Source organism: Cyanistes caeruleus, chromosome Z (genome assembly GCF_971803275.1).
Source record: "Cyanistes caeruleus chromosome Z, bCyaCae1.hap1.1, whole genome shotgun sequence".
NCBI lineage: Eukaryota > Metazoa > Chordata > Aves > Passeriformes > Paridae > Cyanistes > Cyanistes caeruleus.
In genome coordinates, this window is record NC_141732.1 from 1,510,115 (window position 1) to 1,530,529 (window position 20,415).

Consider the following 20,415-nt stretch of genomic DNA (forward strand, 5'->3'; position numbering starts at 1 on the left):
GGCGGGACGGAAGGGCGGACGCGGCGCTGATTGGCTGGGGCGGCGCAGGCGGAAGTGGCGGCGCGGGAGGTAGGTCGGGCGGCAGGTCAGGCGGCCCGCCCCGCGCGCGGCGGCGCGGGCGGGACTGAGGGGAGCGGGCGGTATCCTGGTGTGGGGACAGCCGGGATCACCGGGATATCGGGATCAGCCCTTCACTGGCCCCTCACCGGAACGGAGGGCAGGAAGGGCTCTGTGTCCCAGTGTGGGGACAGCCGGGATCACCGGGATAACCGGGGTCAGCCCTTCACTGGCCCCTCACCGGGACTGAGGAGAGCGGGGGGGCCGTGTCCCGGTGTGGGGACAGCCGGGATCACCGAGATCACCCCTTCACTGACCCTACACCGGGCCATGGGGACCTCGTGTCTTTAGTGGGACGCAAAAAAACAAACACCCCCCCCCCCCCAAAAAAAAAAAAACCCAAAACAAAAGAAAAGAAAAAAGCCCCAAACCCCACAAAATCAAAGGAAACCCAAACAAGAAAAAAAACCAAAAAAACTAACCGGAAAAAAAAAGAAAAAGAAAAACCCGAAAGTCCTCCAAGCCAACTGGTTCTTTTGGTTTGTTTTTGGGGTTTTTCTCGGTTGTTCGTTGTTATTCGGCCCTCAGCGGGTCCCTGGGAGGTGTGGGGGTGTTGCCCTGCTGGCGTGGGCCACTGGCTGCTTAAGCTTTAATAACATAAAGAGCGCCTTAATGAGGCTGTTTCTTAGTTACGACTCTCTTACTGTTACTTTTGTTGTTGTATAGGGAGAATCCAGACTGTCTCCCCCTGGTCTCTTGTATTTTGGCTCCTGTGCTACGTTTTCCCCTTTTAGAGCTTTTCATTATCTCTTCAGTAGCTGAACCTGCCCAAAAATTTCCAACTTTTTTTTCATTTTTTCTTCCCTCCAGGAGCCTTTTTTGTTTGTTTGTTTGGGGGTTGTTTGTTAGTTTATGGTTTTTTTTGTTTGTTTATTTTCTGGTATTTTACAGAGTGAGCTGATGCTGTGAGAGCTCAGTAAAGTGAATTCTGTGGAAGAGCTTCACAGTGATGACTTTGTGCCTGAGTGGTTCTGTCATAACAAACACCTGAAGTTTCATGAGGAACCTGTTTCTCCTTATAAAAGTGTTTTTAAAAACATCACCCCTTCCCGAGGTGATGGCTTGGTTTTGGGGTCTGTGCTACTCTCTGTGTTTCAGCACCAAATTTGTGCTTTTCTGCTGAGTGTGGGGCAGATTTTGCTTTTTCCTTCGGTGAGGGGAAGCAGGTGTTTTTCTCTCTAAAATGGTATTTACAGGTAACATTTGACATACTTTGTGCAGCTGCTGTGGGAGGCTGGTGGCTGATATACATGTGTAAAATGTTTTTACCCCATGGAATTGATGCAGTGACTGAGAGAAGCGAAGGATTTTAAGTGAGACCTACACAATCCACTTACAATGCTGTTTATGTCTTTTTCAGAGCAGTTTCCTTAGCAGTAGTAGATTTGATCACCATAACTGACAGATCTCTGTGAAATCATGGTTTCAGATTCATAATCAGCAAAATGTACCTGGGATATAACCAGCAGGAGCAGGTGTAGAATTTGAGGTGGGTTCCCTCATTCAGGTTTTTTCTGTCCCGTGGACTTCAGGCACTGTGTTGGTTCTGGATTTGTTCTGATTTTTCTCTGGATTGTTTAGTGGCTATAAAGGTTGGTTCAATTTCTGATTTATCCATCTGTCAGTCAGTCAGCATTTTGCTGTGTGCTCATTTTCTCACTACACCTTCATATATCTTACTCCTGTTACTGAATTACGTTCACCGGATTCGTTTCTTTCCATCACATGTCAGGGTTCTGGATTAAAAAAAAATCATTAAGTGCATAAAGACAGTTCTAAAAATGGCCTTACTACCTGGGATAACTTGTCTTTGAAGTGTTTGAATGATGTTATATTAAAGTATGTTCATAAAGAGAAATAAGTTGTTAGTATAATCACTGACCAGTGCAGCCTCCGTTGGTGAACATGACTAAAGACCTTAAAGGCATTAATACTTTCAAACTTTTTTTTATGTGTGTCAGAGATAGAAAGCAAAAACTGTGTTGTTTTGCCTGCTTGGATTCATTTTTGTATGCTCAGTATGAATTAGAAACTCAAATTGAAAATATTCTGTAACGTCCAGCTGTCAGTCCTTGTTCACAGGATAGCCAAGCCTGCTTTCAGGTGGTCATGTATCTTCCTCTAGTGTAGACTTGCTTGCAAACATGCCCTTTAATGATAGATTTGTTAAGATAGTTTCTGGTGAGCTCCTGCCTGAAACCCATTGCAGATTTTGACAAAAAAATGCTCTTCGTTTACCTTTTTATTTAATTTCCAAGTGAAGCCAACAGTCTCAGCTGCTCCAAAGGGAGTTTTTCCTGACCATGTGCTGTGTTAAAATGATTTCAGGTGAATATGTGGTGGGAAAAGTGCCATTTAAAGATTTGGGGGAACCATAATTTAAAAGATTGGTACACCTAGCCTGGAAGTGTCTTCTGGGATATGGTTATGATAGGCATGGGATAGTGAGTGGAATATCAGCTTTCAGATGGTCTTGTTCCAGTTCCCCTTGTACTTCTCTTCCCTCTTAATTAATATATTGTCATGGAAAAGCAGCTCCTCGGAGCTGGGACAGCTTGGTTGGTGCTGTCTGCAGGAATGGATGGGGTAGAGGGACACTTGTCTGGTGAAAATCAAAAAACAAATCCTAAGTTTAAACAACTACCTTGATCTACATCGCAATAGTCAGATATTTAAATAAAACTTAGGATGAATAACGTTTTTTTTGTTGCTGTTAGGTCTGTTTAGAGAGGAGGGTTCATGGTCCTGGCTGTGTTTCCTGGTGTCTAGAAATATTTTTGTGGTGAGAGGCTTACGTACTGTTGAGTAGTAGAGCACACCAAGGAATTTGTGTCTATAATGAAAGCTGAAAAAGGTTTAACTTCTAGGCTGTTTCCAGATACAGGAAGAATTAGCACAAAAGAGAAAGGATTGCATGTGCCTTGGTTTTTATCTTCTGTGTGTTTTACCTTTTCATCAGGAGGAGGAGGATTGGAGGAAATGGTTTGAAAAATACCACAGGTGGGTGATTGACATGACATCTGTATAAAAAAGTTCCTGTGCTTAGCACATCCATGTGTGTATATGAGGTGGAAAAAACATTTGAAAATAAGCTACAAATGCAGTCAGTTGGGTTTTTTTGTTTGTTTTTTTTTTTTGGAAATGCTGTTTTGAGTGATTGGCAAAAAGCTGGTACTGCTTTTCTTTGGTTTCTACGCGGTGTCCACATCTGTTGTTCTCAGTATCTTCAAACACAGGCTTGAATGCTTATAAACTTACTTGCATTTTTGCTACTGCTACAAATCTGCTCTCCTGCAGTAAAGAGGCAGTGGAACAGGAGGGGTGTTCATTTTGCAGGCAAATCTGTCGTGGATAAGTGGTGTTATGTGTGCTGATAGTGGTAATTAGAGTGTGGTATTATGTTTTGAAGGAAAAGAAACCTAAAAGAAACCCCTCAAAAAAACCCCCAAACCCCCAAAACCAAACAAAAACACCACCCCAACACCAAAAAAACACAAACCCCCATCTACATTTATGTTTGGCTCTTCTTTCTTTTAATTTCTCTGCCTCTGCCTGTCACCTGCCAGAATTGCACATGATGGTCACTGTAGTAGGATGGATCACAATGGCTGTGAAATGCTTGGAGTTTGCAGCTGTTCCAAGCAGGAATGAACCTCATTCTTCACTTCGGGGATGCTTTAGCCTGGTATTTTAACTGTATATTTAATAGAAAGTTACTGCACAGGGTGATGTGTGGTGGGGAGCGTTCCTACAGCAGTGGGAATTCCTGCACCTTAAAAACTCTGCTTTTTGTGGTAGATTTCACGTGTGTATAACTGGTGGGCTGATGCAAAGGGTACTCCATCACTTAGCAAGGCACTCCAGATTGTAAAAACACCCAAGGTGTGATGGTCTTGCTGTAGAATTAGTGATGCTGTGCCTGGCACGGGTGACCTTAGGACCTGTCCTGACACAGACAATCCCTGCTGCTGGCGTGCAGCAACACTGGATGCCTTACAGTGCTCTGTTTTGACCAAAACCCATCCATTTCAGCCCAGATGATGTAATTTAAGGTGGTTTTCTAAGCTGCATGTTGGCTTCGTTGAAGCAGTATAGCAAATATTTGTGCTATGTGCTCATGGGTGTGCCATGGGCTTTGCAGGGTCACTTGCTGTTTTGTCTCAATGCCTGTTTCTGATGTCCTTGTTATCTTGCAGTGCCACTTGAGGATGAGAAATTTTAATCCCTGACTCTTGTCACCTCGGGTTTAGCAGGAGGTGGAGAATGTTTTTCAGGGGTTATGTTAGAGCTCGGGAGCCCCAGATGAAAAAGCAGCACTCGTCCTTGAGTAAGTGGAATCACCCAGAGCTGAGGGTGAGATTTTCAAGGACTCAATACCATTATCTGATTCTTCAAGGTTAGTAGGATGCAGCTGTGATTTCTTCACTGTTTTATTTGGCAGAAACGTAATGTACTGCCCGCTGATGTTGTGGGGAACACATAAAGTCATGTGCATAAATTCTGAACCAACATCACTAAATAACGGAGATTCTAATGAAGAGAGCTGTTGTAAAATAACATTAAATGGTTATTGAAATTATTTATTTTCCCTCCAAAATGAGTATCTTCGCTACCTGTATCCCTGACTTGAGCTATGTCCCTTTCCAGGATTAGGAAATGGCCTTCATCTCCATCTCTGTAATCAATGTCTCGTGGCTCTTAATCTTCCCCACATCTTTTTCCTCTGAATATGAGATGGAAAAAAGGGAAAGGTGGCAAAAACCTCCTGTGACTTTGAAGATTAGACACAGAACATTGTATTAGATAATGTCAATGGTAAGGACTGCTGTCCAAGATATGTCAAGGTACAAAAGACTGGCTGAATTATGTATGGTGCCATGTTGACACAAGCTAAGGCAAAATTTAGGAGATAATTACTAAACAAATTACTGTTGTTTGCCAATCTAACACAGTCAAATCTGATCAACAAAAGAACATGTCTTACAGGAAAAGTTCCAGGTTGGGAAAAAAAAATCATTAAGTATGTGCCTTTGGCAAGGGCCTCTGGTGCTACTGCTTTCTAAGGTGTACTGGTGATTTCACAAAACACTTTTTTATTAAATCTATACAAATTTACAAAGCTTGGAAAAGCATTGGAATATTTCTGCATCTGCTCTGCAGACTATTAGGTGGCTTTTCTGGGGAGGGGTGTCCTTCATCAGAGCAGACGTAAGCACAGATTGTAAAATAAAGAGAAAAAAAGGGAGACTGATCTGATGTGACTTTTAAGAGTGCAGAGACTGAGAACTTTTGTGCCCTTGATCTACACATCAGCCAAATTTCATGCTATCTTGGGACAGAAAAATTATTGCAACCAGAGGAAGAGTGAGGCTATATATCCTATCACAGGCTGCATTTGTTGTTTCTGTTTTTGTTGTTTGTTGTGTTGTTTTTTTTTTAATAAATGAAGCAAATGATTATGAAAGGGATTGTTTGTTTACAGGTCTACAAAGGGGTCTTAGAGGCCACCCTTTTCAGCACAGAAGCTGGACAGGAAAGAGAAAGCCTGGGGCTTTCCAAACGCTGTCAGCTGTGTCAGGCTTGGGGTGAAACCTCACAAAATCCTGGGGAGAGATTTGTGCTGGCTGAGCCAAGCAGGGAAGCATCAGACTCTGTTGTGGAGGCTTATATTAAATTACTCCAGCTGAGAAAATGAACTTTAATTTTCAGAGTCCAGCATGCAGCAGCCACAGATCAGGAGATGGGGCAGAAATGTTAATTTCTGTGAAAGCTGACATGGAAGATAATTGATTTAGGAAGCAGGAGTGAGGAAACCAGCTGAAGCATTCCTGTGTGTCTTGGAAATACACCTTCTTGAGTAATGTTTTGTGATCTCCTGAAGGCAATATTGGAGAGAAGCCTTTTTTTTCCCTACACCTTGGTTAGAGAATTTTATAGATGAAAAATGTGCCTTATATTTTCTAATTTTTTTACTCTTGTCTGTTGCAGGGATTTGTTTTATTAACCCTGACTATCTTAAAACCAGATTTTTTTTTTTTTCCTTTTAAGTAAAGAGGTAGAGGAGGAATTTTTTACTACATAGTCTTAATATGAGGTACATGATTTGAATTTGATACTTCTGACGGTGCAAGATAAATAAGGACATTTGTAGCACTGAAAGAAAGTGCTGTGTCAGGTTCTTTATCTAAAACTGCACTGGGACAGGTGGTTGGAGCTGTGGAGAGGTGACTCCTGTGCTCAAAGGCTGTTTTCTTGTTTTTTTATGCTCATGTACCTGCATTATTTCAGGGCCACTGTGTTTGCTCACTGTTGTGTTTCAGGTACTGATGTGCAGCTGCAGCTGGGAGCCAGAAACATGAAGGTGAAGTGCTCCCCAACTTAAACAGACACTTGTTTTAAAAATATTTATCCCTTCTCTGCTGTTTCTGTGCCCTGCTCCCCACTTTTTATGTCGTCATTAATTTACCTGGGAAGGCAACAATTTACATCCTTAACATGCACCCTGAGACCTCTGTGGTGCTTCACATCTTTGCTTTGTTGTAATTCGCGTTTTAAGATCTCAAACTTGTGTCTGACTGGTTCAGTGCCAAAGCAATTTTGTGCTGTATTTTACTAATGAGCACTTAATTGCCCTCTCAGCTGAAGTCCCAGTGGCATTTTTGCTCTGGCGTGCCCCTGCTGTGCCCTCATCTCAGCCTGCAGGTTTCTTTTCACTCCCGTGCAAGCATTCTTTAGGAGCTGTAAAGGAGCACTAATACTAAAAAGCTGTTTTCCTGGAGTAGACCCCCTGCTTGGCATCAAGTGTCTTGGGTAAGGGTTAAATTTTTGAGTAGGGTTTTGTTGTTCTGGGGTTTTGTTTTTGTTTTTTTTTTTGCCCAGTACATAGTAAAAACCAAAAAACCCACTAAGAAACCCACCCACCCACACAAAGAAAACCAGCCCAAAAAACCACCGAACAAAATTCCCCCCCAACCCCCCCAAAAAAAACCCCAAAAAACCCCAAATGAATGAAAGAGTGAAGGAGTCATGAAAGTTGCTTAGAAAAAGCAGTGAGCTGATGAGTCTTGAGAAGCTTTGTTTTTTTTTCACGTACACAACTTGTGATGTTAAAAGTACAAGTGACTTTGTGCCCTTTTTCCTTTCCAAATGTGGTTTCTAGGCATGGTGCTGACTGAGCACAAACCAGAAGATTTGTAAGTGCTGGCTGAGGATGTAGAGTGAGTGACTTCTGAATTTTTGGTTGAACTGTGTCCTTACTTATTTTATCTATTTTTTTTATTGTTGTTGTTTTGGGTTTTTTTTCAGGGTTTTTTTTTTTGTTTTGTTTTAACAAATCTGGTTGTTTTCTCAGAGCTTGGTGGAGTGATGGGATTTGTGCTAAAATACTGTCCCATGTCATTATAGGGACTGGTGTTTCTTCCCAGCTTTGGTTTGTCAGATGTAGATTATCACCAAGCCTGAGCTGAACCTGTGCCCATGTGTGGAAACAGCTGAAATTGGTGCTCAGTATGTGTCTTTTTGCCTTATCTTCAAGCTCAGCCTAATCCATCAGAAGAGTAATTAATGTTCAATGCCAAGTAATAAACATAGCTGGATAAAGAGCTGCAAAATTGAAATTTAGCCACATTGAAAGTGAATGTCTCAGTTCCTTGTGAATGTCTTGTGAATTATTTTTCTGTGAGGGTCAGGCGAAGCAAAATGAATTACAATTTTTAAATTAATAAATTTAAGCTGTGTGAGCTCTTTGTTTTCAGGGAGTTTAGTGTTGCATTTTCGAATAGATAAATAGCAGATGGAAAGAAAAAACATAATAAAACTTTGGTTAAGTGAAGACTGGGTAATGCAGGAATTTTCTTCAAAGAAAATGCCTGAGGAAACTGTTTAGTAAGATAAAGCAATTTGGAGCCTGGGCCTATTTTTTATTATTAATTTGACAGGGACGGGAAATTAAAATAATCCATCTCTTTGAAAAGTCTTGGATGTAGAGGTGGGAGGAGAGAAAGATATGTAAGCCTTCATATTTATACCTGCCCTTGTCCCACTGAAGTGGCAACATTTGGTGAAACTTGTTTTTCCAGGTTACTGGGCTCAATTTTTCAAAACTCCTCAGCAAATCCTACATGCAGAATTAAATCCATTCATATCTACCTGACACTGATTTCTTTGTTTCATTTATCTTCGTTTCAGACTGGGTGCTGTTGCCTATGGATCTCTTGTGGATTCGACAGTATTGAATTTATTTGACTTAAATATTTAAAAAGAAAAAAAGAGGGGGGGAAAAAAGGAAAAAAAAAGGGGTTTTAGTGGAATCCATTGCCCAGTTATTTAAGTTAGATATTTAGAGAAACACATCAGATTGAGTGGAATTGTAATAGGTCTGTGTGGGGACTAAAAAGTAAAAAACAAAGGAAATCTGTGTGACAGATTTGTGTTGAATATCCTGATAATATTTAATCCTAAAGAAAGCAGTGTTTTGGAAAACAGATGATACCTCAGCCAGACTACATTGTTATCCAAATATACATCAAAAAGACATATGTATTGGGGTATTTTTGGATGGACGAAAGGCGATTAAAACATGCTGGGTTTTTTTGTCCTTCCCCCAAAATTGCCTCAGCTTTACTATCCTCAAATGGATGATACTACAATACTTGAAACTGCATAGATGCTTTTAAAAATACAAGTAAGAGACTTGGAATTCCCAAATCTTTGTTCTTACTGACTGTATACATTGGGCTCAAAGGTTGTGTCTGGCACAACTTCCTTTTTCTGTTTTTCATCTGCAAAACATACAGCATTTTAGCACTGCCTTTTCAGAGAAACTGTGTGGAAAATGAGATATATTTAGAATGTGTGTCATTTAAAAAAAAAAAAAAAAAAAAAAAAGAGGAGGAAGTGAATTATTTTTCTTAATAAATATCCTGTGGTCTTCAAGCGAAGGCACTGTGCCACCACTGGCTTTGGTAGGACCTTGGAAAGCCAGGGTGTCCTGCTGCCAAGTTAGAGTTAAAAAGCATTTGTTGGGGCTTGCATCTTCCAGAAGCAGCAGAGAAAGGGAGTCTGGGTCTCTGAGACACGCCTTGCTGACTTTTCATCCCAGATCTGTCCTCTGGAGGCTGGGCTGGTTGCTGCCTTTGATCTTTGCTCCCTTCCACACACATTTTTAATAGTTTCACTACTAAAATCCACTTTTTCATCAGGAAACATGACAGTTGCATGTCTTATTTTTATTTTTTTGCAGGTTTATAATATTCAGTTAGTGTAACCTGGCTTATCTGTGCATCTTGGAAAGTGAGGATTTTGACAGCGTGACTGTTAGTTTTGGGAAAAGTTGTTAGAAAAAGGGTGAGAAAGAAGGGTCTGCCCTTTTTATAAATCTGTCTGCATACTCCCTTACTTGCTAGTATATATGAGTATAATTGCCCACTTTGGTGTTTATTTTAATACACTGAAGGCCTTTTTTTTTTAACCTTATTATAGCTTAATGTAGATGGCTGTAAGTGAGCTTGGCAAGGCTGGATGCCTGCAGTGGGTAGTGGGTTAGGGCTGAGACTTCAAGGGGATGAAAGACACCAGGGTGGGCTTTGCCTCCAGGCTACAATTAAGATCAAGGCTTGTTAGTAAGATTCCTACTATAAAGGTTGTTGACTGTCTGCTTCCTTCTGTTTCTCCTCATTTTTCAGCTGGTGACTGTAGTAAATAAGCCTGACAAGGGTTGTTCCTTATCGTGGATTCCAGATCTTCTGTGGCAAATCTTCCATATCCTATTGTCCCGTGGAGCCTGACAAGCTCAGAACTAATTTGTTTTTGGTTTTTTGGTTTGGGGTTTCTTTTTTTTATTTTTTATTTTTTTTTGGTGGGGGGGTGGGACACACAATTGCAGGAAAAGCCATGTGCATGTTTCCAATCGTTCTGTGGCTGCCACAGAGCAGTGGGAAGGCAGCAGTGCAAATGTGAGCCATGTGAGCCTCGGCTCTGCAGTTGGGCCCACCATCTCCTGATCAAATGTTGCCATGGAGCACTGAACTTCTTAAATGGCCCACTTACCCCTCTGCACAAAGCTAGAAAATCATTCAGTCTCTTCTTCACGTCCACGTGCTAATTTTTGGTTCATTTCTTTTATCTCCAAGACAAAGCTGCAAGATTGGCAAAAATTTTAACCTGAGTGCTTTTAATACGGACCGAAGTTAAACAAAAGAGCGACTGAATATTATTTAGAATGCATGTAACACAAAAATGTTTTATCCCCCTAAATTGCATTAGGGAACAAAGCTCTTTCTAATTTTTTTCTCTTCTGTGGCTTTCAGATTTTTCTGTAAGTTCCACATGAAGGTTGTTATTGAATCGTTCTTCAATATCAGATGAATATTGTTGCCAGAGGAGTGGGAGGATTATTGTGAGATGGGACAGGGAAGATGCTGTGTGATTTGTCTTCATGTTCATTGGCCCAGTCATGTTCTTCCAAAAAGAAATGAGAAAAGAGAAAAGTCCCTGTTGGATCAGTAGTAGTTCTGAGATTAATGGAGTGAGAGCTGAGGTTTTTGTCAGGTATTTTAATGTTCTTACTCCTGAAGTATTGGAGTTAATGGAATTTTAAATTAACACGAGAGAATATCAATTTGTATGAAATATATCACTGGAAATATGCATAAATATAGGCATTATCTTATTTCCTTCTGTTAGAAAATGTGGTAATAGCTAGTTTTAATCTTTAAAAGCAATCTTGAGCTTTTCTTGACTGGTTTAAATCTCCAATTATCCACTTATGAGTACATGTAGCATCTCCTGAATAGTGCCTCTTGTCTGATTATGAATTTACTATTAACTTTCTTCTGATGATTAGGTTATGATCTGTAGTTTGGGCAGTGTCAGAAGGGACCAAACTGTAGACTTTAACGGCAGTGTGTGGTCTTCTATTCTGAACTCCCTGTGGATAGCTCCCATTTTTCCTCAGCAAGAAAGCACTTACGTTAATTGCCTCATTTCAAAGACATAGTAGCTCTTTCTGGGCTCTAAGTAGCCTTCCAAGCATAGCTGACGAGGTTTGGGACACCTGCAGCCCGACCAATTTGGGGAGGAAAAAAAAAAAAAAAACCCATTAGTCTGCATGGAGGGGGAAAAAAAAAAAAAAAAATGAAGCGCTGAAGTTCAGAATATTATCAATGATGCTGTGTTGGAGCAGCCTGAAAGATTTGGCTTTTTGTCTATGCCTGGTGCTATCCAAAACAACATATAAAATTCTTTGTGGGCCCATTTTAAGAATGTCTTGTTCATTCAGAGGGGCCCTGTGTGCGCTGTTTGTTCCGAGGGCAGAGGCACCAGCCAACAGCTGATTCCTCCTCAGAGGGAAGCATTGCCTAATGGTGAGCACAGGAGCCAAAGACCGCTGGGACAAAGTGCTAAAGATAAACAGCTCAATCCCCGACTGTTCAAAGGCCTCAATAAAGCCTCTGATTTTCACTTTTGGGGTGGGACTCTGCTGTCCCCACCTGCAGGCCGGCCCCTGGCGTGAGGGGGTGCTGGTGTGTGTGACCCCCCTGGGCCCCTCAGGGATGAAACACCGCCTTTCCCTGGCACAAAGCTTCTCTGCAGATTTGCTTTCTCATCACCGGGGAAGGAAGAAACAACCCAATCCCATTTTGTGGAGGTGCTGGACGGGAAGGGCCCAGAGGGGCTGAATGGCACCAGAGGGTGCTCCTCTGGTCAGATGGACTCTGGGGTTTTTTGGGCTGCCCTAATGAGTGGCTGGTTCCAGTAATTTGGGTAGCAGTAAAAATACAGACTGCTTTTAGGCACTGGTTTTGTTTTGTTTCAACAGGCTTCAGCAGCAGCTGGACTGTTAAATAGTAACACTTCCAAAATTGAAGGGGATGTTTTAACCTTTCTGAGCATTAACACGGTTCCTACCTTTCCACCCTGAAGATGGAAGTGAAAATAACTCTCAAGGTTTCGCTTCACCTTTATATTTGTGCCTTTCTTTCATAATGAAATTTTTTCCTGGCAGAAGTACTTGATCTGTGAGGGGTCACATAAGCTTGGCACATTGGAAGCTGATGGGGTTATGAATTTAGTGAGCAAGTGGGTGCATTGGGGCAGGTTGGTTATGGGGAGATTGTTTTATTTCGCCTCTTGAAATACAGAGCAATACATCTTACTTTGGAAATAGAGTGCTGTACATCTGTTATTAAGATTTGCCTTTCGAGTGAATGAAATGCATGCAGTCATTGTGAATGTATAAGGGATATGGCCTCATTTATTGTCTGTATTTTTAATTTCTTGTAAATTTCTTAAATTTATTTAATTAATTAAATCTTCATTTTTTTTTTAATTTCTGTTAAGTAACTTGGGAACTCATTTGATATTTTTTGCTGTATTCATGCGGCTGTTTGTGGTTCATCCATTTACTGAACACTGCACCCAACTCTGTGACAAGAGTTGTGTTCTCAGGACATAAAAGGGATAAGGGGAAAAGCAATTTGGATTTTTAGTTTGTTGTTGTAATTGTTTTGTTTTGAAAAAAGCAGTAAGGTACACCATTTCTGTTTGCAGTGATGTTTTTATGCGCTGTGTAGGTCAGACTAATTTTCGAGAAGGAGGTTTTTTCCTCCTCTTGAGGAGAAGTGTATAATAGGCATTGTGTACAGCCAGGAGTCCTTGAGCTTTTGCTGATGGCTTGGAGCAGTTGAGTGGCTGGAGATGGAGTCAGGCTGAGCTTTGAGAGGCAGCTCCTGAGCATGCAGTAATAACTAATACACTCCTTTCAAAAGGTCAGCGAGCACTGTGGAGGAGATGAAAGCTGGGAGAAAAGGTGTCTTCATTCTGTGCTTGCTTGGAAAGTGCTTTTTTTTTTCAGACATGGACAATAGAATGTGGTAAAGCAGGAAAACCGTATTTTGCCTTTGTTTCGAAGTTCAGGGTATTATTTTTGGTTGTTTCTCCTCATTCTCTTGAGGTTGTGTTTCACCACAGGGGTACTAAGAGTGTTGTCTAAACAGAACTTTTCATTTCTAGCTGTGCTGTATCACTGGAACAAAATACTGATGTGTGCACAGGAAGCCAGTATCACTGTATCGAATGAATTTAGTCTCAGGCCTCAGAGACCTTGTTAGTGCATCTTCAAATGAATAAACAGGCTTCTTTCCTCTGCTACTCTTGACCTCACTTTTTCTGACTGAGGACTGACTGACACTTCATTCTAGCAATAGAAAATCTAATTCTGTTGCTTTTTTTTTTTGTTGTAAACAGTCTGTTGATAAGAAAGCCTCTAGTGCAGGTGTTTTTCACTGAACGCTGCTCTACTTTGTGATAAAAATCACATAAAACAAGCAAAACCTTCCTGTTGAACTACACATATTTCCATCAGTATCCTGTGTGCTGTCTGTCAGGGTTGTCTGATACTGTTTTATAGTCTTTAATTGAAATATTTTTGAAACCTTTGTCTTTCAGAGAGGGCTGCTGTGAAAATATTTCATGAGAAATTGCATTTTTCCATAATTAGCAAGAAGCAAAAGGGATTCTGGCAGGCAAAGGAGAGTGCATGCATTGCTTGTTTCCTGCCCCGTGCTCGTCAGTGACCCATGGCCAGGCAGTTAGTGCCCCACAGATCTTGAAAATGCCTTTATTTCTGGAGTCACTAATGGCCAAAGGCATTGTTCCAGCTGTCCACCCCCAAATATTTAACGTTTTTGTTCTTGCTTACAGGTGCACAGTTACACTGCTGATTTTCTGAAATGGCCATCTGATTAGTGATGGAACTAGAAAACTCAGATTAATTTTTCAGATTATGTTCTGGTAACTTTTTAGTTTCTGTTGCATTTTCAGGAAATAGAAAGGTGGAGTGTGACATCTGTAACAGTAAACACGGTGGTGGTTTAGAGATGTAAATACTAAAGCTTTATGCTTGAAAACCAAGGCTTAAACTCGTATGTTCTGCGCTTGTCTGGGCAAGGGAGAGGCGTTTTGAAATGCTGAGTGCAGAGTTGAGGAAGGGTCAGGAACAGCTCAGTCAACTGCAGCTAAAGCTGCTCCTCCTAACCTGAAAGTGACAATTTTTGGGGAAACCAAGGTAGTAAATAAATCTGTATCTAGATTTGTTTCTCAATGTCCAGGAGCAAAGAAAGAGCTTCCTTCTACTCCTGCTTGGAGAACAGAGTCTCCTCAGGGCCTAAGCTCATCCTGGTCGTGATAATTTACTGCTGCACTTTAGATGGAAACCTTGATAGAGCATTTAATCCCTGCCCAAGAACCATTGTACTCAGTGCATATAGTTTAAATGCCTCATCTGGGTTTTTCCTCCTTTTACATGCTACTTTTAGTCTGTGGGTGAACATGTTGCCTTTTCTCAGTCATTTCCCTTAAGTTGTGTATAAATACGCGGGATTCTTGAGAAGGTCTTAGGTCAGGCACAGGTTGCCAAGTTGCTTTGCCATGGAGCAAAAATATTCACTGTAACATCATATATTTTGTTCTCTGCAGAATCCCGTGCTTAAAATATTTCCTTTGGGTTTCTGGCATTTGCTACACCCTCTGCTTTGCTGTGAAGCTTAGTAGCAGCTTTCACGTGGCAGTCTTCCAGATGAATATTGATTATTTTGAATTATGTTAAATGTTCTGTACTTTGGGTGATAGCAGACTGTGAGTTAAAAACAGAGCCATGGGGAAGAGCTTGGGTATAGTAATTTCCTGTCCCCCAGCTTCCTGACAGCTTCTTAATTTGAGACTATTCAAGTACATTTAATTGTTGGCACTGAAACCTTACTTATTATAATCCAGTTTCCTGTTTGCAAGTATCACCAGTTCTCTGACAAACTGAATTTGGAGAGGAAAGTAGAATAAAATTTCAAGTGTGCTTGTATTTGTATACTCCACACATATACAACCCCCAAGCTAGTTACATAAAGCTGTTAAGCACCCTAGTGGTTATAACAAGATTATCTTGCTTTTTAAACAGGTATTGAGAAGATGGAGAAGACTTTGAACAGAATTCATCCAGTTTCTGATCCAGAAGCAACCTATTTTCTACAGGTGTCATGGGAGAAGGATTTAGGCACTGGCTTTGGTTTACTTCTTAGTGATTGTCGGTGTGCCTGGACTGGGACAGGTAATGGAAAGAGAAGTACATTAATTTAAGTTATTACTGCTCAATAATTCATAATAACTGAACTTGTATGGAAATTTCAGGGGCGTGTTTTCCCCAGTGGTAGAGGAGGTAGGGTTCATGATCTTCTGGGATGTGGCCAGAGAACTCTGAAATTTGGAGAGATTATTGTGTGTCAAAGCTAAAACTAATTCATTCAGCACAAGGATATGCAATGTTTTGTTCTTTCTCAAGAATGTATAATTTCTTGGAGTGATGCTGAAGAAACATTTCTGTGTCTTCTCCAGATTCTTGAACAAATGTGTACGCAAGTTCCATTTGCAAGTTGGAGTCCATGAAGACTTTAATTGCAGATGTTTTTTAAATGTTTTCATGAAATTTTAATAGCCAAAGGTAGCTGTATTTTGTACTGAAGTGAATTTTTGGGGAGGAAAAGGGACAATAAATGACTGTAGGAAAAGCTTAGCCTGTGGGATTTTTTTCTCCTCTCTGAAACCTCAGTAAGAGGATGTGTCTTTGCATATGTGCATGCTTCTGTCATTCATGCCCAGTCAGAAAAGGCTGGATTTGTGTGTTCCTTGAGGAATATCAAACACTTGATCAAAGGCCCTTCTCTTGGTAGCAAAAATATTTCAAAGGGAGGAGAGAATTGTGTATTTTCAGCAAACTGTAGGCAAAACCATTTTCTGGACACTTTGTCTGAATTATAAGAAGTGTCTATGAATTTCTTTTCTTCCTTCCTTCTCCCTGCCCTGTGGGTGTTGTTTCTCCTCAGTTCCTACATAAGCCAAGCTTTCATATAGGTCTGAGATTAGATAAATGTAAATTAAAATCAACACATAAATTAAATCTGCTTTTCCATATTCCTTTTTAACATTTCAAATACTCCATCGATCAGGGGTCCCTGAACAAAGCAAACTTTGATTTGAACGATTTAGTTCCAATTCTTATTTCCAGTAATGAAAGGTTTTTCTTTCTTGGCTTGACAATAATAATGTCAAGTTATTTTGAAAATAAGAAAAAGGGTGTTAACACTGACAAATACTGGTTTTTCTGTTTAAAGGATTTTCTCATTCTTAGGCAGCTTCAAAATCCCTGTTTTAGAATTCACAAGAAGATGATTCTTATTTTTCCCAGTGAAGGCTGTGCCAATATAGCTGGGAATGTGTAGAAAAAAATAGGTAGACACAGTTCTCATTTTGTGGAGTTCCTGTATCTGGTGTAATGGGGGATAATGATTTCCCAAAACAGAGGGGCAGTGAAAACAGGATGACCTCACTCCATTAAAAAGGAAAGGAAAGAAACCCAAAACAGTTCAGCCGTGAGCGTTGGGTGCTCATCCAAAGGAGAGGTTTTTTTCTGCGCTGGAAGAATCTGATCCCTTTCTAAGAAATCCTTATTGAATTTCTTGTCCCTTGAATAACTACACTGGGGGTTGATGTTCTTGTGCATGAGGCTTTTCTACTGCACTGATCTCTGTTTCATTCAACGAAACATCAGTTTTAGTTACTTTCTAAAGTTATTACATCATTTTTGAGACTGCTTCCATTTTAAATTCAAAATGGAAAGGGAAAGCAACGGTCAGAATATTCTTGCTGTGGGAAATCCCTTTTGGGTTTCTCATGCTGTGGATTATTTTCCTTGGCAAGACCTACCAGGAAGAGAGTGAGAGCTGCTGATGGAGTTGTCTTTTATGGGTTTTGTATGTTTAATGTGATGATGAAATGTGTTAGGAGTGCTGTTTAAGTCTTGCTTAAGGAGAGAGGGAATACAGTGAATATTGGAGGGGAGGAGAAGCACAAAAATGTGCAATGTAATCTAGTGTGTTACATTGATATTGGCTTAAAGACCTACATCTGTGAGGGTTTATGTGTATTTTCCCAATGATTGATCAGTTCTGCTGGTTTTATATCATAAAGGAGAAAAAGAACCTACAGTGCTCTATTGCAGTATTTTAGTGTCTTTCTTATTATTATTTTCTTGTTATTAAAAGTTTATCTTCTCAGTATTGAAATCAGTGTTCCAGATTACATCTTTTGTGTTTCAAACTTGCCTTTTTGCCTCTTTGCCTCACTCTGCATAGGATTCCACATTTCTCTCTGTACTGTTTTGGGTAACTTTAGGCAACTGGAATTGTGGATGAGTAGCAAAAAGGAAATAACCCATTTTCAGACAGGGAAAAAAAGAGGACAGAACTTCTGTAAAGTATTCCTGTACATTTCCACAAATGAAAATGGCCAGTGTGTGTTCAAGGGAAGAATAATCTCCTAATATTTCCTAGAATTACAGAATGCCTTGTTTGTATACACCTATAAATATATGTATATATTAAAAAAAAAATTATTTAAAAATTACAAATTATATGTGCTCTAAAATATATATAGTAAATATATATATAATGTGTGCTATTTATGTATAGTAAATGTATATAAATGTATTTTACACGTATAAGTGTGTATTAATTATGTTTTATATGTAATGTATATTGCATATACTTGTTCACACACATATATGAATATTTATTCCTCTCTTTCTGGTAGTGTTTGAAGCAGACATTTCTAGGGAGGCTGCTGACATAGAAATGGACAGAGAAAAATATGTGGAAGAGCTGAGGAAAGCACTGATAGCTGGAGAAGAGTCAGCTGGCAGATACAACTTTGTGATTTCAAGAGATGAGCAGAACAAGGCCTGTCACTTCTCCTATGAAAGGAACCTGAAAGATGGCTCTGTAAGTAGATAAATGTTTAAATTTAACAGTTAAACGATGAGAATGAAATGAATTTTTGTATTTTATTGTGGTCTTTAAAATCAGACAGATGTGTGATACTCATTCCAGATTGAATGAGTGTTGTGAGCTCTTTCATGGGCCGAGGTAAAAAGAAAGTGGGTATTTTGGGATGGATGCTGCCCTTTTCATATTGTAGCCTCCTGTGCACTTCTGTTATCCTTGTTTCTTCATCCTCTCTCTGTCTTACTCACTTAAATTGGAAAAAAATAATATTCAGGCAATATTACTTTCAAATGCTTAAACATAGTTTTAAAATTAGCTTTTCTACTGCTTCAGATATTTTGCAAACTAAGGCTGAAATTCTTGCATTAAACTGCAAATGGGAAAGTGGTTCCATTCTGCTTGCTTGGCTGCAAAGGGAAGGACCCTCTTAAAATAGCAAAGAAACCAGTATAATCTGTATCTGTAAACATTCTGGATATTTCAGGTTGTGCTTTGCTGTGTTAAAACCTCTCTGAGGAAAAAAGCTAACTTAAGGTTAATCTCCTAGTTTGTACTTTTTTTTTTCTTTTAATTCTTTTACATGTTTTTTTCTTTGTGCAGTATAGGAAATTTCAGCCCAGTTTGGCTCATGAGGAGCCAAAGTTAGGGCTTGTAAATCTACCTTGTAAGTCTGCATTATAAGTATTTCTGTGAATTTACCCAAGGCCATATTGACCCTAAACCTTGTGAGCTGTTCAATTGTTCACAACGATGTTGCAAGTTTAGGATCAAACTGTACACAGAAATTGAAAGCAGTAAGGTTAAAAATCCTTTTTTTTTTTTTTTTTTGGTTCTGCTCTGTGTCACACATGTCCTAAATACAGGCCAGGTTAAATACATGCTGTATTTTTTATTAAGTGAAAATATCCTTGTGTTTCTGGGGTCACCTAATACATGTTTCCAGCAATTAAGGCTTATGAGAAATATAATTTGTATGAAAACAACTTTATGTCAATTTGGGAAAATAATAATCCAGCCAAAGAGACTGAAAACGCAAATAACTTTGATTCCTATGTATGTTTTAAACTTTGGGTGTTGAAAGAGTATTTTTAGGTAAGATAGGATTTCTTGGGTGAAAATACACCTTTTTTTTTTTTCTCCTTCTGTACTAAACTAATGCCTACAAGTAAAATTGCCAAAGCAATTATGAAGAATTAAATAATAGAATTAGGTACTAGGAATAGATTTCAGGTGTGTAATAGAATATACTGCAAATGTTTTGCAAACTGTCTGTGGAAGTATTTGTAGTCTCTCTCTTTTAGCATAACATTAGGAAATTACTCTTCCTGGGCTCTGTACATCCAGAAGGCTGATATTCAGCTAAATATAAATTTAGCACAGAGGAAGCCTAGAGAAACTACTCTTCAGCTTAAATATGACTTAAATTCAGTGTTTATCTCTTATCAGTTTAATAACTAGCAGTTTTTTGTAAAAAAAAATGCAAAAACTTCTGAAATGCGTTGTTACACTTTACATTACAAAATGTTTATCAATTAATATAAGTAAAAATTTTGGCAAAATCTTTTCATGAAATTGGTACTTGGGTGGCTGAGACTCAATTTCGTAGTCTTAGATAATCAGTAATATGCCTTGCCTTATTTTTTAGAAATATATGCATGCATATATACACAAATTCAGTTTATTAATTATTTTTAATGGGAGCTGCCTAGAACATGATGCTGATCACCAGCAGTCACCTGTGCCCAGTAATTTCCAGAGCTGAGCTCTGTCATTGTTCTCCATCTCACGTGGGACTAATGGCAAATCTCTGAGCTAGAAACTGATTTATTGTTTTCAGGGCTGTACCAAACCATGGCATTTGAAATAAGTTTTGCCTTCTTTGCAGCAACTTGCTGAAGCTCTGCTTCCATAAAGTATAATTATATGCCAAAACTGCGTTGTGTGGTGTGTAGGAGTGCAAATGAAAGAAGTGGGGTGATGTTAAGCAAAGGAAAACGTAGGTATAATATTGGGAAATGGTTTCTGATATGGAAATTTGTTTCTGCTCAGGTGTTTTCTGGAGGAAGTGGTGGCAGCCCCGTTGTGCCCCTTGCTTTGAAAGGGACTGGCATGAAAAATGCATTTTAATTATCTGCACTGTAGTACATTTGATGACTTAACAAGGTGTTTGATTCACCTGTTGTTCAGTTAATAATGAACAGATAGGTTCCTTCCAGGAACCGATGTCTAGGTGTTTAAAAGGATGTCCTTACACCTACTCCTGCTTTGATGGAATGAAACCAAACCTGTATCTGCATGTAATTTTAAATGTGTTTATAACTGTCAGTGTATAATAATGACATGTATGTGAGGTTTGTGTAATGGATGAATGCTGATGGTTTGTGTTTTGAATGGAAGGAAAACTTCCCCAAGTCATGAAGAATTCCTGTCTGATTTAGAGGGAGCACAGTGTAACAAGTTTGTTTTGTAG

The 20,415-nt window shown here is 39.6% G+C and overlaps 1 protein-coding gene across 9 annotated transcripts in view; it reads left to right on the forward strand.

The window, feature by feature from the left end:
• Window positions 1-42: 42 nt before the first annotated feature.
• XRCC4 (X-ray repair cross complementing 4) overlaps window positions 43-20,415 on the forward strand; it is a 142,348-nt gene continuing 121,975 nt past the window's right edge. For 3 of the 9 annotated variants that reach the window (XM_086868060.1, XM_086868058.1, XM_086868059.1), the window contains exons 1-3: window positions 43-69; window positions 15,068-15,217; window positions 17,755-17,942. In XM_086868060.1, the coding sequence (XP_086724186.1) occupies window positions 15,079-15,217; window positions 17,755-17,942 (327 nt within the window). In that variant the 5' untranslated portion in view covers window positions 43-69; window positions 15,068-15,078. The other 6 variants (XM_086868056.1, XM_086868057.1, XM_086868061.1 and 3 more) reach the window with 6 other exon arrangements.